The sequence below is a fragment of the Pinus tabuliformis genome, chromosome 5_2, assembly GCF_031772625.1.
Source record: "Pinus tabuliformis cultivar Carrire ecotype Pingquan chromosome 5_2, CPIR1, whole genome shotgun sequence".
Taxonomy (NCBI): Eukaryota; Viridiplantae; Streptophyta; class Pinopsida; order Pinales; family Pinaceae; genus Pinus; species Pinus tabuliformis.
The window spans coordinates 172,920,285-172,940,698 of NC_142306.1; the positions used below are offsets into that span (position 1 = coordinate 172,920,285).

Consider the following 20,414-nt stretch of genomic DNA (forward strand, 5'->3'; position numbering starts at 1 on the left):
GTGGACACTAGATAGAGAAAAACATATATTTTAAAAATAACATTGTTGAAGAAACTTTCAACTGTTTGTGAAATCTGAAAAATTAATTTGCAGATTTCTACCACAAGAATCTTTTAGACATTTTCTGAAAACAATAAATGCACATGCACATCAAAGGACACAAATATTTTTGGTCAATGACCAGGGAAAAACCCCAAAGGGGAAAACCCAGAAAATCTGATTTTATTTCTTCTTCTTGGAGTAAATTTTACAGAGTAGAACTTATGGAGAAAATTACAGCATTTAATGAAACTGCAGACCTGACTGTAAGTCATTATTGCACCTGCTTTAAATGCTGATGATGTCACCCAGTATGGCTGCTGATGTCACCTGTACAGCTGCTGACATCACCTGTACAGCTGCCTGAATTTTCGTGCCTGATCTCCAGCAGAAAATCTGCCCTCTCCAATTCAGAAATTCGGCCCTCCAAGGAAGTCTTCAAACCCTCAGCTCTCTCTCCTCATCATCTCATGAATCTCTCATGAATGAATGATTTGATATGTCTCGCCTCAACCCTCATTGTGCTTTTATAGGCTCTCATAAGAAATCAATGGCTCAGGTTCAATCTTAATGAATGACTGAGATCATGATCCAAGTCATGCTCACATGGATAACTAAAAATTTACTTTATGAGAAAAACACACTTTTGCTTTTTAAGAAACACACTTTGTGTTTTCTTAAAAGCACACTTTTCACTTTATAAAAGCACTTTGACTTTGTATCTCACAAAATCACTTTGTGGGTCCTTTTTGCCCCTTTCACTTTAATGCCAGGCCTTGCATTAAAGTGGGCTCACACACTTTCCAAGGTACCAAATTTCAACAATTGCAATATCACATTGTGTGGAGAGATAAAAAATATATATATTATTAATAACATTGCAACGTCATGTCTCTCACACATGGACAAATTGCTATAGGTGATGTTTTTATAGCACCCCTAGTTAGTTAGGTGGTTTAACCACCTACGTCCTAACTAACATATCTAACCTTACATTAGTCACATATTTAACATATAAAGTGAAAAAGTATCAGTGTCTCCTAGAACCACTTTATTGAATGCCACCACTCTAACAAGAAGTATTTGCTGCTATGAGGGTATCTTGTGCAAGCCTCGTGAAGCAATAAAATCTATATGGCCAAGGTACTTGGGTTCAGGGAGGGGTGTGGAGAAGGGAATGATACTTTTTGAAACAGGGGACTAGTGCTCATCAGTGGTAGATTGTATACATATATATTTTATATATAATATATATGAAAAGAATACAAATATTTTTAGAATCTAAAAACAAGCATACTGCATAATATCATTTTCAACAAATAACAACAAATACATGCACATTGCTGCATTGCACAATCATTTTCAATTTCTATCAGGATTTGTCAAATTCAAAATTCTCCTTCACATGCTCATCACCAAAATCAGCTTCACCATCAGATGGCATTTCTCCCTCATTGGGTTCATCATTGTCACTAGGGCATGGCACTCTTTGCCTGACAATTTAACATTAGCCCTCTGTTTCTCCCTTTGTTCAGTGGGGAGTCTAGTAGGATCCTCAAGTTCTCCCAAGCATAATTCAACAACCTTACTTGGGTTTTGCATAAAATGGGCTTTGACCCAAGTATAGCTGTCTTTCAAAGCCAAAGGGCAAAGCTTGCATTTGATGATTACTGTCTCCCCTGCACCCTTAGCCAGCTTTGTCCTTTCCACATAATTCCACCATGGAAAGAGAGGATTTGATGAAGTCATCTTGGAGAATTAAGAAGAGAAATCAGTCTCCTTCACCACTTCACTGTCTATCATGGTCCACAAATTTTCTGCAAGAATAGAGCTCTATAATCCCTTCACTACCAGACTGTTCTCGCCCGAGTCCCTTCACTGCTGGAAATGAAATGGTAAAAATGAGAGGGTGATTTAGCTTTTGATTGCATAAGGGCGGTAGGTAAGTGAAGGATTAGGGTTTTGAAGGAAGGCCCCACCCTATCCTTGCAATTTTTGGCATTTTTAATACTGAAAAAAAAAATTATGGAGGATGGATGTGTCAAAAGCACACAATATCAAAATTCAGAACTTCATGTACCAGTTTTGGTTTGTTGTCCCCACACATGGACTTGGAAGTAACCAGTTCTACAAGTAAGAAGCTGGTTCAATATTATGAATAAAATATATATATAATAATACAAATAATGTAAACAATAATAATAATAAATAATGATTAACTAACTAGTAATTAGTTAATGAAGAGGTATGTCCCTAAGGACATGATCATTGGTGAAGAGGTAGTGCCTAGATATATAAGCAGGCCATCACCCTCATTTGTAATCATTTCAACAATTCTTTTATATAATATTCGATATACAATTACTTTTCCTACAATGGATGTCTTTGTCTTCGAAGTATTCTGAAGAGTATTTCGCTGTGTATACGAACTTTGTTCATTACATTGGTATCAGAGCATTCCTCTGAGTATACAAACTTTGTTCGTTACATTCGTATCATAGCATTCCTCTGAGTAGACGAACTTTGTTCGTTACTTTCGTATCAGAGTTGCTCAATCCTTTGGCCGCTAAATTGCTGCACAGAGCCGTGCTCTCTGATCCAAGTCTTTGACAGTCGAATTCGTCAACCTTGTTGTTGTCGTGATTCGAACGTTTCACAATGCAAGTTTTGGAGTTTTTCCATCTTGTCATTAAGCCTTTGGCCACTTCAAAAAAAAATATTTAACAAAAAAAAACAAAACAAAAGTTATGTATTAAAAATAAAAAATAAAAGAAAAGAGAGAGAGAGAGAGAGAGAAGAGTCTATAAAATAAAACAACAAAAGTTATATATATATATATAAAACTCTGCTTGGGTTATCTCAATTGGCAATGGTCGTGGAAATGAAGTCTCACCGAACCGGCACCCTTGGGTTCATTTAAAAATACAAATCCATTGTTCATGGGTATACAAACACATTGTATATTATTAAATATGTATATATTTCAATTACAAGGAGTTTTTTTTAAAGAGGAAAAAATCATTAAAAAATAAAATAAAATAAATATATATATATATATCAAAGTACAAGGTTAAATTGATATATTATTAATCCTCGAGGAAAAATAAAGAAGTATATAAGTTTCATAGTCAACCATTGAAGAGAAAAAAAATGGAGTCTAATTTGGAAATAACAGAAGGAAGATTTCCAGAAACGTCATATACTTGTGCTTCAGTGCTATTCAAAATAAAAGAGACTCTTGCAAGAAAAGGTGTTACTATCTCTATCTCACCAGCTAAAAATAAAAATTGTATAAAACCTAAAATCGCAAACCAATTAGTGATTCTTGAGTCAAATATAATCGAAAAATTAGACCTCTTAGACAAAAAAACCAATACAAAATAACAGATTTACAATTAAACATTAGGGATTATACATTTATGTCGCAATTCTATGTTTAACCCCTATGGAATGATCAAGGTGACATCAGTTGGGATCACCCTGGATGGAAACACTAGGATCCTTTATCCTAAAATACGAAAAAGAAGTTTTTGACATTTTACCACAAAAAGAAAAAATAACACTACAAGACATTAACTTGAAGCCAGATTCATTGATCCCAGAAGACATACAAGATATCTCAAAAGTAATTCTTCAAGAAAGTAAAAAAGCAATACAAAATATGCAGAGGGAAGTTCACAAAATCACCGCTGACAAAAATTAAGAAATTACTCGTCTTAAGGACCATAGTGAAAAATTACTAACACGAATTAAAAAGCTTAAGAAGGACAAGAAGTCATTGGAAAACAAGGTACAACAGTTTATTCAGAAGAAAGTGTCGAAATCTTCAAATGAAGAAATTCAAGTTGAAAAAAATAGAATGAACACTGATCCAGTGAATATCACAACTCAAGAAGATGAGAAACCAATAGAATTTAAAACATATTTAGATGTTGCAGTTCAAACAATGGAAATTCCAAGTGATGATTCAGTAGTCAACTCAACAACAACAGTACCTGAAGTAAATCAGGAAACTGCCACACACATGATAAGGGAAAGTCCAACCAGAAGAACTCCTTATCAACATCTGAATCACAAGAGCAGACAACTAAGTCAGTCTACATATTTGAACCATTCAAAATGGAAACAACAGATTTATGTTCCAAGGAATACTGAAGTTTGCAGAATCCAATCCTATGATAACAATTCATTACAAATTTCCAGTGATCGGAAGATTCCACAAAAGATTAATCTAGGATGGTCAGATCCATTCTCAGTCTGACAATTTTGTTTATCACTCAGAGGATCATATCGTCTAGTATCAACGAAGATGAAAGTACTCAGATGAGAAGATTTCAAAACAAGAAAAGAGATCAAGCGCTTTCATCAGTAAGCTTTGAGGACAAATATTTTTGAAGAGGAAGACAATGTTATGAATAAAATATATATAAATAATACAAATAATGTAAACAATAATAATAATAAATAATGATTAATTAACTAGTAATTAGTTAATGAAGAGGTATGTCCCTAAGGACATGACTGTTGGTGAAGAGGTATCTGCCTAGGTATATAAGCAAGCCCTCACCCTCATTTGTAATCATCTCATCAATTCTTTTATATAATATTCAATATACAATTACTTGTCCTACAATGGACGTCTTTGTCTTCAAAGTATCCTAAAGATTATTTCGTTGCGTATACGAACTTTGTTCATTACATTGGTATCAAAGCATTCCTCTGAGTATACAAACTTCGTTTGTTACATTGGTATCAGAGCATTCCTCTAAGAAGACGAACTTTGTTCGTTACATTAAAGAGGATTCATGGAATGGAATCAAGGATCTCAAATCCAATAGGTTCCCAGGACAGATTTGGGCACCCTTGCTTTGACTGCGTGTACCCGTGCAATATAAAGAAAAAATTTAACATGTTCTTTCTTTTAATAGTCGTTCTACAAGTTATCATCCACTAATAAAAAATTTAGTCTAAATTCACATATGTATAATCCTCAATAGGTAAGAACATCGTATTTGGCAAAGCAACAATGGTATTGTACAATGTAAAACCTATTACCAAGACTTACAACAACAGACAACTAACTATTGTTGGCAAATGTAACTAGGTTTGGTCTTCATTAAAATGTATTTCAGTCATCTTGTAATATACTTGTCAAAAGAATAAAGAAAAGAATTTTTATTATTATTATTGTGACTTATTAAAGCATGGGTTTCATGCTTGGGACACCATGTCTTAGGTCAAATTCTCCATTAAGGACTTCTAGGATTTTTTCTGAGTCAATAGAGTCATTGCATTTTTAAAGAGACCCTTCTTGGGCTTTTGAATCATGTAAAAAGGTTAAGTATTGAGTCAAATGTAATTTATGTATCCTCCACATCAAGTCGACCTAGAAGAGATCAAGTCAGCCTAAGGACATCAATTCGACCTCCCTTGAAGCCTATAAATAGAAGCAAGTTGAATTCATTTGGAGCACACTCTCTCACAAGAAAGTTCGATATCTCTTGAAGTCGAAAGAAGTGCGAAGTAGAAGAAGAAGGGGAAGGAAGTGCGAGTTGGGTGGAGTCTAAGGAGAAGAAGAAAAACGAAATTTTGGTGCCTCTCTCTCTTTGTTTCGTGCCCTAGTTTGGGAGATCAAAGTCTTCCAAGTTTTGCTGATGCTGGAAGTTGCTACATAGTCGAAGTTGCTGGAAGAGAGGTCGAAGATCTGGGAGGCTAACTTGGTGTGGAGGGAAGGTTTGGTCTTTGTCTAGGGTGAAGAGTCTCAAAGAATACTATTGAAAGGAAGAGAATTTTCACTGGGTTTTCCCCTCGAAGGGGGTTTTTCCCTGGCATAGTGCCTATATCTGGTGTCCATTATTTTATGTGCTTTCGCTTTGGTGATTACTTGATGAACTAAAGAAAGAAGATATAAAGAAAACTTAATAAGAAATCAAGAACATCACAAGTAATTATCAAGTATAAGAAAATCTTTCTGCCTTTCTGATTTTCTAACATGGTATCAGAGCTTTGGTGAAAAAAGAAAAAAAGAAAAAAAGCAGTCTCAAGCACTTAATCAAGGAACCATTCAAAAGGGTTATTTTAGGGAAGAAGTCCACTATATTCAAGGAAGATGTCTAACACAATCAAGGGAGAGAACAAACTTGAAGGAGCCTCAAACTACAAGTCTTGGAAGAAGAGGATTGACCTCATCCTTGAAAAGAACAAGGTACTAGACTTGGTCAAAGGAAAAGTAAAGAAGCCTACAGATGACTCCAGTGATGCTGACAAAGTAAAATTCAGAGAATTAGAATTGGTGGCCATGACTCTAATGGTAGAAGGAATAAAGGACAATCTTGTCCCATTTATAGCCAACATCAACCATGCTCAGGAAATGTATGAAACCTTGTCAAAGTTATTCACTATTAAGAACATTGGTCAAGTGGCAAGCATGAAGAATGAACTAAGGACCAAAAAAGAAAATACAATGGTCTCCTTTCTTTGTGAAGATAGCAAGAATCAAAGATTATATTGTGGCCATTAATGAAATTGTTCCAAATAAGGAACTTGTGATCACTGCTCTATTAAGATTGCCACCTACATGGGGTGCACTTGCTGCAGGTCTTAACAGTTAGAAGGAAGTTCCTACTTTTGAAGAACTATGGACTGCCTGCAGTCAAGAAGAATTGAGGATCTCTCTAGTTGTCAACCTGAAGGAGTATCAAATGCCTACATTGCTCAACACAAATGAAAGAAATCGAAAGGACCAAGGAAGAAAGTAGACATGTCCAAGGTAGAATGTTATCAATGTCATAAGAAAGGTCATTACAGAAGTGACTGTCCCAACAATCCAAATAATAACAAGGGAGATAGAGATCATGCTAAATTGTTGAAGAAGGAGACCCAAAGAAAGTCAAACTCGAAGAATCTGATATAAGGGACTTACACTATTAAGTCCTTTACTTTTAGTCTTACATATTCTATTTTATATTTTCGATGTTTTAGAGTTTATAGGTTTTTAACATGTTTTTGGAATAGACATTTTCTTTTGTTTTATAAGTTTATAGGTATCCCTCAAGCTTTGGAGGGAGCCCCCAACAACTCCCAAAGATAAGTATCTCATTTCCTTTCAGTATTTGGTTTCATACACTCATTTTAAGTTTTGTTTATATTAAATACTAATCACCATTCTCCCTCAATTGTCTTGATTAGGAATACATCTATCTCCTCAAGGAGTATGGAAGAAAGCCACCCAAGATAAGGTTTGTCGAGAACCAAAGGTATGCCTTAAACTACAAAACATTGACTTCTTTATAACAAATGTTTATCCATTTGACAATCTATTACTAGCATTGTTGTGTCTAGCTATATTGAATCATATTGATTCTTATTTTGGGTGATTCATCACTTTATAAATCTACCCCACTCCTATTCTTAACTGATTTTATAGAACCCTAGACAGGTTCTCTGAAAAACCCTAACCCAAGGGTATATTAATGTGAATGTATGAAACCCTAGCCTGCTTAGGGTTATCATGAAATAGTATTTGAAGTTCTCGTTGATGATGTCATGTTTGGGATTTCGGTATGATCATGAAATCTTAACTTATTAGGGTTGAATGATGCCTATTTGAGATCTCGAACCTTTGAAATTTTGGAATAGTAGGATTTTCTTTGCTAAGTTATGAAACCCTAGATCTTTAGGGTTTGGTTGACCTATAAGCAAAACCTTTGTTATATGCTTAAAATAAGAACCTAGGAATAAAGCCCTAGGTGTGTGTGTGTGTACATTTGGTCGAAACCCTAGCTTGGTCTAGGTCAGTATATGTCTAATATATTAATATTGTTGGACATATGATATGCTTATGCAGGATAATGAATTCTAGATATGTGTGTTGACCTAGTTATTGATGGTCATAAGTCTTAGGATTTAATATAAGTCCTTGTTTGAGATTCTAAGATGATGATATTTGGAAATCTAAGGTTTTGCAGCTAAACCCTAGTAGTAGTTAAAATCTCTAGTATCTGTGATTTAACAATCTAAGATCTATTTATATAATGATTGTTGAGATTGTGAAAATAAAATTCTAGGGTTTTAGAGTTAAACCTTAGTAGAAGCAAAAATCTCTGGTGATTTGATTGAAAAATCTAGGGGTTGCAACTAACCCTAGTGGAAGTTGGTCATGTTAATGACTAAGTTGCGATTGGTATTGATTGATTCTCTTGTGTGAAATCTAGGATTTGTATGAAACCTTAGCGGAAAATCTAACATATGAATTCTGAAAGTTGTTAGATGCCTTGTAGATCTATATTTGTTTGAATTGTTTCTAGGGTTTGCTATATGTTGTAGTAGGGTATGTCACACCTTTGAAAGAAACATTGAAACCCTAGATGAAATAAAAGTTGTTATGAAGTAGTATAGGGTTTATGACAAAGTCCCTAGCAAGATGTTGAAGAGTATGTGTCTCTTGTTTTGGTATCTGATATATGTAAGGTTGAAATGCTTCCGTAATTCTGATATGGCTAACTTCATGCTTCTATAGATTTGGTTGTACTTGCTATCTAAGTTGTGCAGGTACACAATCTTCAATATGGTGAAGATGTTCATTGATGTGATAAGCATGATGAGGATGATGATAACTCTGATGAAATGGTTGGAAGCCACGAAAGATTCTCTGATGACGAAAAGAAGAAGTTGATCTCCCTGAGAAAGCCTAAATAGAAGACATTTCCCTAAGATTAAGAGGGAGTCTGGATAAAGAGATGCTCCCTGGTTGAGAGGGAGGGCATAGCTTGGTTTTGATTGAAGAATGAATTTCGGAGGATATGTTGTTGCATGAGAAGTAGGAAAGGAAAGTGTATGATTGAGGAATCTTCTATCAGAGATTCGATTGATAGTCCTACTATGAAAAGTTGAGAAGCAAGATCAAGTTGTCTGGAAGACCCCGGAGGTTTGTATTTGATTATGTACATGTGAAAGTATATTATTAATTGAGGGTGTGTTTGTACAGGTGAATCTCTCGAAGGTTTTGATAGCATGTTGGTTACCAATCAGTTTGATTGGGAGAGATTGGTCATCCTTGATCTGTTGGATCAAGGAGTGTTGAGGCTTTGTGAGTGAAGCATTGCCTGGGAGGACATCTGGCCAGCACTTTGTGTTGATGTCTAGGTCCAGAAGTTGGAAAAAAGTGGTGTTGATTATAGAGCTTTGTTTTGATACACACCTAGATCTTTGGGTTGGTGGTTAGCAAGTAAACCTGGTGGTACCTAGAGAGGCCGAAAGCTTGAGTCCATCTTAGTCCCACCCAGATAGATTGTCCTGGTCAAGAATCTACTCTGTGGCTTTACGATGCCTAAATTGTTGAGAGACCAATGGATAGATTGCCCTGATCAGGAATCTAGTCCATGGCATTGCGGTGTCTAAAGTTCTTCATGGTTCATATAGTTCAGATATTCCTTGTACTTATAAGAGGGAGTGTTGGAAAATGTAACTAGGTTCGGTCTTCATTAAAATGTATTTGAATCATCTTGTAATATACTTGTCAAAAGAATAAAGAAAAGAATTTTTATTTTATTATTGTGACTTATTAAAGCATGGGTTTCATGCTTGGGTCACCATGTTTTAAGTCAAAGTCCCCATTAAGGACTTCTACGATTTTTTGAGTCAATAGAGTCATTGTACTTTTAAAGAGACCCTTCTTGGGCTTTTGAATCATTCAAAAAGGTTATGTATTGAGTCAAATGTAGTTTATGTATCCTCCACATCAAGTCGGCCTAAGGACATCAATTCGACCTCCCTTGAAGCCTATAACTAGAAGCAAGTTGAAGTCATTTGGAGCACACTCTCTCATAAGAATGTTCAATATCTCTTGAAGTCGAAAGAAGTGCGAAGTAGAAGAAGGAGAAGGAAGTGCAAGTTGGGTGGAGTATAAAGAGAAGAATAAAACCAAAATTTTGGTGCCTCTCTCTCGTTGTTTCATGCCCTAGTTTGGGAAATCGAAGTCTTCCAAGTTTTGCTGATGTCAGAAGTTGCCTGATCCCAAAAGCTGCTAGATAGTCAAAGTTGTTGGAAGAGAGGTAAAGATCTGGGAGGCTGACTTGGTATGGAGGAAAGGTTTGGTCTTTGTCTAGGGTGAAGAGTCTCAAAGAATACTACTGAAAGGAAGAGAATTTTGATTGGGTTTTACCCTCGAAGGGGGTTTTTCCTTGGCATAGTGCCTATATCTAGTGTCCATTGTTTTATGTGCTTTCGCTTTGGTAATTGCTTAATGAACTAAAGAAAGATGATATAAAGAAAACTTAATAAGAAATCAAGAACATCACAAGTAATTATCAAGTATAAGAAAACCTTTGATTTTCTAACAACTATCTCATTTAAATCCCAATTTTATTGCAAAAAACATATATCAACGGAACAATAACGAAGGCAAAACAATACAGAGAAGTGTCCACAACTGTCTGGATATCCCAATTAATTTTAGTTAACTTGTTCTTTGCTTAGGTCAAGTACTTCAATGTTCCATATTAACCCAATTTTTATTTCCATTTCTTTAATTAGCAATCACATAAACCATTAACACATTGATTGTAACTAAAGAAAAAACATAAACAATGAATGCAGAAGACAAGCCAAGACGAGAGGATACAACAATTTGGCTCAAGCCAAGGAAAAACCCCAAGATGGGGAAAACTCTTGATCAATTCTTCTTGTTATTAATATCAAATGTTCAGCAGAGAATGAGAGAGAGAGTACAATCAATGTCAAAATCGACTTGCAAATATGATGACCAGTACCATTGTCCAAATGCCAAAGAAACAGCGAAATCAAGTATGCAATTTTGCCTTCAAATAATAGCAAACAAGCTCTGCCCTAACCAGTGGTCAACGGTATTCAAAGCAACTACAAAACAGTCTCCAAAAGGAGCTCAGTCTTGGTTCAATTGATGTGGCCTCCTTTACTGATTATAATGAGCCCAAAACAATCCAAGAATGAGCAGTCAAACCTGGTCAATGAGATGAGGAACTCTGCGGTCAAATGTCTGCACTTAGGGCTTGTAGTCATAGAGCCCAGATTGTCATGACCTTGTGCCAATAGTTGTGGCCCTTCCTCCTAAGCAAGCTGCTTTAACTTGTTGTTATCTAGCCTCCTTCTGGATCTCTAAATTGCTCGAAGTCATTCTATGTTTAAGCTCCTCAAACTTGTGGCTCACTGCTGTAAGTTCTTGCCCCTCAAAAAAGAGGAATAAGGCTTGCGGCCTAGCTGAAAGTACCCTACACAAGTGCGGCCCGCTATAGGGAAGGTCTGCCACACTAAACAGTCACAAAAACACTTCTGAATCAACCAAAAAATTCTCCTTAAGGATGCGGCCTTCTCCTACAATGACTCAAACCTGCATAAGAAACAAAAATAGCCCAAAACATGTTCTTCGTCCTCCTCGCTTGATCTCCTAGGGCAACAGCCAACTTCAGAGAGAAGAAATATGAGTTGTGGATGTCTCTAATGAGGATGGAGGTCACTTCTATTTATAGGAGATAGAGAGAGTTTCACTTTGTTTAATTTACCCCAAGCCGACCTTAACAAATTACACATGTGTGGGCTTGCTTTCAAAAATATATTTTTCCTTATCCAAATTTAGTGATCTTTAGGTCGATTTTGGTCCTCTCGAAAAGAGGAATTCAATGCCACAATTATCTTTTTCAAAAGAGTTGCCCAAAGTGGAATTTGGCCCTAGTTGCCAATTTTAACACTCTTTCTCGACTAGGGAGAATTGCACTTGCCAATCCATCCATCATCATGCCATCCTGTTGTTGAAAAGTGTAACTAGGTTCGGTCTTCATGATGACATGTAATTATGATTTTATGTAATGAGATGTAAAGAAGAAAAATATAATTATTTTATTGCTTGCTTCATGGGTTTCATGAGCAAGAGATTTTATTTTTGAGTCAAGACTCCCACTGAGAGTCTTTAGGAATTATTTAGTCATAAACTGATAGAGTCATTGTCATGTAATGAAATCATATTACACATTGTAAAAGGTCAAACTTGTCTATGTAAAGTATCCTCCAAGACCTTGTCACTTATCCTCTTCAAGTCAGCCTACAACGATGAAAGAACTTGCTAGAAGAAGTCAGCTTTCCTTCTTGTGATCATGTCGGCCTAAGGGACATGAGATGGGGTGTATAAGTAGCCACACTCAACCTCACTTAAAGGCAAGCAACTCGACAAGCATTCGATAAAGAAGAAGTGTGAACTAGAGCCCAGCAGCAGAAGTGCGAAGAAGATATAGCGAAGGAAGGTTACTTCTGGGGATACCGAAGAAAGGATTCTTCTGGGATAGCGAAGGAAGGTTACTTCTAGGGATACCGAAGAAAGGATTCTTCTAGGATAGCGAAGGAAGGATACTTTTGGGATCAGCAAAGGAAGGATTCTTCTGGGGTTTATCTTGGGTTATATACTCTCCCACAAGAGAAGGAAGAAGGTATGAAGTCATCACAAAAAGACCGAAGAGAATCAATATAGGTCACTCTTAAGGAGACTAGGGTTTCTGATCTAGAGTAAACCTAAGAGACTGAGATTCTCTGGGTGACCGAGATAATAGAGACTGAGATTCTCTAGAAGAGACCAGTGAAAGCCTAGAGACCGAGATTCTCTAGAAGAAGCAGTGTGAAGCATAGAGATCGAGTTTCTCTAGAGGAAGTCGAGGAGAGCAATTCGAGGTCGAGGAGAGTAGTTCGAGATCAAGAAGAAAGTCAAGAAAGGGAAGAGGCAGAACATCAAGGTTAGTGACAAGGTTCTTGGGAGGGTACTAGAGTCAAGGGTCTTTGTCATGGTCTTGGTATTCATCAATTGAAGATCTATAAGAAGAATTTTGATCGGGTTTTCCTCTCAAGAAGTGAGAGGTTTTGGCCCTAGCTGACAACCCTACATACTGTGTCACTTGTCTTCTATTATGCATATTGGTAATTGTCTTGATAAAAAGAACACAATAATAATATAACGAAGAGAAGACTATAAGCTAAGAAGTAAAAGTATATCACAAGAAATTATCAAGCAGAGAAATCTTTTAACTCCTATTGCCCTAGATTTCTCAACACCTGTCATCATGAACCATCTATGCATCCCATCTCAACTTTGTTGAACACTGATATTGTTGAGAAATGGCAACAAGAAATTATAGTTTAACTTGTCCTTGAATTAAACTGTGAATTAAAATAGAATTCTTTTCTCATAGCAATTTGAAAATAACTAATTAAGTTTAATTAACTTAATTAATTTAGGAAATTCGAATTGGAAGTCTTTTAGAAGACATGCATATGTTCTCCCTAACTTATACTAGTTCAGAATGAGTTATGAATGAGTTGTAATTAGTTAACTCAGTTTATTGAATTAAGTCCAGTTAAATTAGTTCCAATCAGTTTTAGGAACTAATAGTGAGTAAACAGTCAGTTGGGACACTAGTGACCTAATTAGTGCTACTCTAGTTAACTGAAGATTCCACCATCTGAAACTCATGCATGTCGATTCTGAGAAAAACCCAATGGAGACTAGAGTGCAGGCACAGTGTACTATTTGTTTTAGATTTTTCTGAGTGCATGCAATCAGGAACTCATCCTTGAGGGATTGCGTTATTTTTAGAGGCTTTATTTCCCTTTAAATACAAGCTATCCTTCATAGGAATTACACAATGGAATAGAGACGTGGAGAGCTTGTGAATTGGCTAAGCTTTGGTCTTAAGCTTGCTTATGAGTTAGAGATTGAATTTGCTAAGTGCTGGGATTGTTCTAGAGAGAACAAGCATTGTAATTTCAACTTGATTTTCCTGATTAATACAAAACAAATAGTGGGGTTTTGAGTTGTGGCTTTCCCCAGATATTTATTGTGTTATGTGCCTTTGATTCTCGTCCTCTATTAATTATTGTTTGCTCGATGTTTATGGGCTTCCACTGTAAAGAGTAGAAGTACATTCTTGTCTCTTGCTTTAGCAAATTGCATTAGCTTGTGAATCTACAGGATTTTCTACAGATATAGATAATAAAAAAGAAGTGATCGAGAGTGAGTCTCAAGACCTTACCACGCTCCACTGACAAAAGTTAATCCACATAACCAGTGGTAGAACCGCAATCAGACTTGATCTCAAGTGATCAAATTTGTTGAACATCATGCATCCTAGACATAGGGAGTACAACAGTACATGATACGTCCATCTGTACTGCGATGGTCCCTATCCTCTTTTCCCAACTCATTGGCCAAATGAGAGGTACTTCCCATGAGTCCCGGACAACATGGGTAGGATGTATGTTAGGGCATCCGTAGGAGAAGGTGAACCACTCATCCTACCCATATGTCATAGGAGAAGGTGAACCGCTCATCCTATGCGTATCTCAACAATCATAGGGGAAGGTGAACCACTCACCCTACATACATGACAACCACCATAGGGGAAGGTGAACCACTCACCCTATGTTCACACATAGCATCAAGGAGTACCCTAGGCCCCCAGGAGCTCCCAGAGCTCAATGTTCAACTGAGACCCTCATAGTAGCGTCTTTCCACAACTCCCAACTTCTCTTTGTAGGAATATAAATTTGACCTTACCAAGAGGCTTTGAGAGGAAACCTGCACATCCATCCTGAAATGATGGAGCTTGATTACTCCCCCTTGTACCATATCTCAAATAAAGTGGTACTTGATGCTTGGAACGGTCGTGGAACACGGGATTCTCTGAAAGACGAATCCCATTCTGCAATATACAATGGTGGTTTCCAGGATGCGCACAGATGGCTCACTGAAGAGCTTCTTCAACCAAATGGATTCATAGTAAGCCATGCTTGCTGCTTTATACATTCAGCCTCAATGGTGCTCCCAAAGCAACAAACTTCAGTCCACGAAATAAAGGTGGATCCCAGGAGATACAGCACCTAGATGTGCTCTTTCCATTCTTCACACTGCCAGCCTAGTCATCATCAGAAAATCCATCGAATCTTAGATTTCTAGCAGAGTGCATCATACCATTGATAAATAGGCAGCTATCTAATATTCAAGGTTTAACCATAAATTGTAGCAAGGTATATGTCTGATTTGTTTAACCAGAACACCAGGATTCCCACAAGTTGTCTATATTTGAATTAGTAGCTCCTCCATTTTATTAGGCATGTCTTTCATTTTAGCTTTAAAAGTCAAAAATGAGAGGATCATCATCTGATGGACAGATATCATCAATGGTTGCATCTTTGACCATGGCTTCCTCTAAATATCGGGAAAGAAACCTTACCCATCGAGCTGTCTGCAACCTGCTACCTTTCCTGACATTATTCCTTTGGTTCATGTGCCAAAGTCATCCATTCAATTAATTGAATCATAATCATATAGATTCCATGCAACTTTGGAGATATAACTAATCATCAGAGTTAAACATTAGAGTCATCAAGATATTTTGGCAGGGATCCTATAGCTCCCTCTTGTTTGATGGGCAATAACTTACAGCAGGGAAGGTCTGCCACATAAAACAGTCACAAAAACACTTCTGAATCAGCCCAGAAATTCTCCTTAAAGAGGCGGCCTTCTCCTGCAATGACTCAGACCTGCATAAGAAACAAAAATAGCCCAAAACATGCTCTTTGTCCTCTTTGCTTGATCTCCTAGGGCAGTGGCCAACTTCAGAGAGAAGAAATATGAGTTGTGGATGTCTCTAATGAGGATGGAGGTCACTTCTATTTATAGGAGATGGAGTGGGTTTCACTTTGTTTAATTTATCCCAAGCCAACCTTAACAAATTACACGTGTGGGCTTGCTTTCAAAAATATATTTTTCCTTATCCAAATTTAGTGATCTTTAGGTCGATTTTGGTCCTCTTTGAGAAGAAATATGAGTTGTGGATGTCTATAATGAGGATGGAGGTCACTTCTATTTATGGGAGATGGAATGGGTTTCACTTTGTTTAATTTACCCCAAGCCAACCTTAACAAATTACATGTGTGGGCTTGCTTTCAAAAATATATTTTTCCTTATCCAAATTTAGTGATCTTTAGGTCAATTTTGGTCCTCATTGAGAAGAAATATGAGTTGTGGATGTCTCTAATGAGGATGGAGGTCACTTCTATTTATAGAAGATGGAGTGGGTTTCACTTTGTTTAATTTACCCCAAGCCAACCTTAACAAATTACACGTGTGGGCTTGCTTTCAAAAATATATTTTTCCTTATCCAAATTTAGTGATCTTTAGGTCAATTTTGGTCCTCTAGAAAAGAGGAATTCAATGCCACAATTATCTTCTTCAAAAGAGCTGTCCAAAGTGGAATTTGGCCCTAGTTGCCAATTTTAACAGATAGCAATCTAGGCTCTCACAAGCAATTAAATTTCAACATTCTAATCAATTGAATAGTCTTTCTACAAGTTATCAACACATAATACGACATCCAGTCAGAGCACAGATATGTGTGGTCCTAGAACATCATATTACGCAAAGCAGCAGTGGTATTGTAAAACTTATTGCCAAGTCTTACACGAACAGACTCAACTATCTATCTCATTTAAACCTCGATTATACTACAATAAAGCCATATCAATGGAACAATAATGCCAGAAAAACAAAAGCGTTATCCAACCTCTCTGCTACAACGTTACACTTCAATAACTCTTGAATCTCCTCTTGAGTAGGCGGTTCAGCAGAATCTGGTAGAACCTTTGCAACACCCTTAGGAACCCAACACACTGCTGCAATCATTCTGCACCTTATGATAGAGATCTGCTTCATTGAATAATGAAAAGTAAGCATCAGCTTAAATATTAAGTCTGAAAAACACAACCGTAAGAATTGAAAAAACTTCAAAGAATGAATGATCACATGTAGTAAAGACATTGTCCTCTGTTTATCAGAAATTGGGCATTGTCAACCATCCCAGTTACCATATCATATGTTTGTATGCAAGAATCCTTTATGTCAGTCACTCATATGTTCTTTGTCAATCAACTTGAAAAAGATATTCATAGCAAAAAATCTAGATGTTCTTTAGAAAAACAAACCAGCAGCCCTTAATCATTGCCTACATGGTAATCTGATGCCTAGGGATATCCACGACACATCCAATTAAAAAAAGAGAAAAAAAAAAAATCGATATACATGTGGCTTTGTTGATCCTATATAGCGGAGGGTTTTGGATTCAATGAGCGTTCACGCATAGCAACGCAATTATTTTCAAGCTATGATTTTGGGGGCATTTATAGGTCTTTAACCTTTTCCGGATCTGTATTGCAATTTATCCAGAGCAATGATATATGAGTGGATTTTGGAGGGATTCTGCGTGCTGAAACTTTGTGAATGACTTTGTTTTAACTTCCCCAGTTTTGACATCGAAAGTCATATAACACGGTGAATAGCGTTACTCTTACTCTTACATACACACTGTGCACAGAAATGACAACGGAATTAACTATTCGCAAGCAGTGCAAAGGACATCGCTAAACCATACTATCTGGAAAGCCGCTTCACGTGGTCTTCCCTCTCATTTTCACCTTCTTTTGTAATACCCTAGGGTTTCTTGGTTTGGCCTTCAAATCGAGTGACGACTCCACTTTCCTCTTCCCCCCGTTAGTAGTGTGTGTGAGCTAACAAGGAATATACTTCAATTTGAATATTTTGGTTTTGATCCTGCCCTGTTTTTGAGGTGTGGGGTTTATCATAGTGAATGGGGAATAATTATAGCGGAGGTACGGTTAGCTCGGGGAGTCATCATGAGCCTTTAAAGCGGGTAGGGCGTATCTTTAGTGTGGATTCGAAGGTGGCACGGATGGCATTCTTTCCTCCCATCCGATTGTGGTGGGGCTGGTGGATCACCTTCCATTGCAGCCTCTCCCTCCCTAGCCAGCCGGAATTCGAGGAGTAGATAGCCTGTTCAGAGTCTGTTCCATAAGGACACCACCGAACAACGGTACAGAGGACTAAAAAGGCATCTCTACTCACTTTTTGATCGATACGTCCTCGCCCTCCTTATGTCAGACGAGCCCTCCGTCCTTGCCAAATATCGAAGGTGCCCAGGATAATCAAAAAATGAAAGATTAAGTAACAAAAAAGTAGCTGCGTGGCGGGATATATCCTTCACATGGGTTGAGTTGTTTTCTCACCAAGTAAGAACAAGTAGGTCGGGCCAACCAATAATGAAAGAATTGCTTACCTTAGTCCTACCTTCTTCTATTTATGAATAACCAGGCTAAGCAACCCGACTTCCTCCTCTCAAAGGGTACCGTAGTATCAACCCGACTTTACAGTATGACAGTGAACCTATTCAACATGGTAGTATATTCACCCTATTCGAACAGGTTTGATTACAGCTTACATTATGGAGATTGCTTTTTATAACCCTATGAGCTTGTATTCATACATTACCTTATATGCCTAAGATAAGCAGTACAGTAGCTTTCGAATCAGTCCCGTAATACGAAAAACACGAACATGCATATTGGTTGGAATCAATATGATGTTGGCTACTTATAGGTACGTCACGAAAGGTATATGTAAATAAAAGACCTTCGCATCACAGCAGAGAAAATCCAAAATATGTAAATAAAAGTAAGTATCATGAGTATTAACACTCACCACCGGTCACCTATAGGATAATTACTGAACAAGTACATTAATGCCACTAACCTAAAACAATGTATAAATGGAAATGCACAGAGAATGTTGTTATGCCTTCGGGAAAAGGCCTGGTGAGGAACAATTTAGCACACGTAGTTGGAAACAGGGACAATAAGGGGGGCAGAGGCACTTTGCCAATAGAAACCGTCATCAGTATGTATAAAGCCAAATTTGATTTTGAGGAGCACAGGGCAAGCAGAGTTTTCTTAGTGACAGGCTGATTCTGAATTTACACGGTCTTTTAGATTCGAGTATATTGGCAACTAGGAGTGTATAGTGATATGCAACAGAACTATATTATATTGCATTTTGTTGTCTAATAAATAAGTGAATTAAATATTGTATGTTGCCTAAATATTTCTGATCCACCTTTGTTTTATTCAACATGTCTCGTTCATTTACACAATACCAACAACACTAGTACTATTCAACTGCTGCAAATTCCTTATGTATTCATGTTTGCTTGGTAAAGTGTTGTGCGGGTTCGGCCTATCCATTTCTTCAGGTTAGACTAGACGGCAACCTAACAACACAGCCTGTTGAAGTAATTTCCCCCCAACTCCCTTATCTCATCCAACACCTATCACATAGGTCTTTTCCTATCCCATATTTCTCCCCTCTTCAGCTATAGATAGCCAAGAATTTGCATGCGTGATACTGCTCCCGGTCTGAAATTAGGGTTTTGAGAAAGATACCTGTAAAGCGCTCCCGATGACAGGTCTTCCAAGCGATCGTCGAGCTGGAGGAGCAGGTTGCCTCAAATATTTATTCAAGTTGGATTGACTTTTCTCGTTGAAAAGCCAATATGAGCCTATTTCGTGACCAGAGATACAGTTTTATTACTCTTCCGACTTCGTTGTCTGGTAAACCTGTAGATTTTTTGGTTGAAACTTCTGAAATTTTTAATAAACTAGGACCTACATAAGCAATAAAACAACAGAGATCTTATACAAAAGAACATATCTTTAATAAAATGTACCTTTATACTGAGAATTGATTGAAGGCATGCAATGCCACGACGGTAAAGATCTCCCTTCTGAGACGACGGCACAAGTCAGTGCGCCGTGATATAAATTAATTTTTTTAACTAAGGATTGGATTAGATGTGAGAAAAAATTACAGGGATGTCAATTTTATATTATTTAACTTTTAAATAAAGCAGAAATACTTGTAATCAGAAATGAAAGCAGTTGCTAAGGATTCATATAGTAAAGCCATATTGATATAAGATGAATGAAACCCTAATAAATAAATTTCTAGTTTCTATGATTAAGAGTTTGGTTAAGAGTATGTGTTTTTTGTTAATTCATTAAGAAGTTATAAATTTAAAATTTGAGGGCTGAGGAGTAAAGTATATATATTTTTGTAAATTTAATACTTAAATTACTATATTTTTTAACATAAAAAAATAAATAAAAAATTTCGTGTTACGTAAAAATAAAAACTCAAAACATAAGTATAACCACCAATTTCATAAAAAAATTCCTCACATGGAAATAAAAACTCAAAACATAAGAATAACCACCCATTTCACTATTAAAAAATTTCTAAAACTAAAAATCTTATTATACAGCTTTTGAAATAATATAATCATTAATATATAATAAAATTAAAAAACCAAACTATATTGTTCATCTAATAATTTTAGAATACATTAAAAAAACCAAACTATATTGTTCATCTAATAATTTTAGAATACATTTTGCCCTCGATCGGGGTGAAAACAGCGATGATGAGGATGATTAATATGACGGGGGCGAAAGGC

The 20,414-nt window shown here is 36.7% G+C and overlaps 1 protein-coding gene across 2 annotated transcripts in view; it reads right to left on the reverse strand.

Annotated features, from left to right (window-relative positions):
- The window catches only part of LOC149158099 (uncharacterized), a 278,922-nt gene extending 259,141 nt beyond the window's left edge, over nt 1-19,781 (reverse strand). Inside the window, exons 1-3 of one of the 2 annotated variants that reach the window (XM_089436121.1) lie at nt 19,629-19,781; nt 19,345-19,518; nt 16,620-16,759 (exon numbers count right to left, since the gene is read on the reverse strand). In XM_089436121.1, the coding sequence (XP_089292247.1) occupies nt 16,620-16,738 (119 nt within the window). In that variant the 5' untranslated portion in view covers nt 16,739-16,759; nt 19,345-19,518; nt 19,629-19,781. The remainder of the gene's footprint in view (nt 1-16,619; nt 16,760-19,344; nt 19,519-19,628) is intronic. The other variant, XM_089436120.1, reaches the window with a different exon arrangement.
- Between the last annotated feature and the right edge of the window lie 633 nt (nt 19,782-20,414).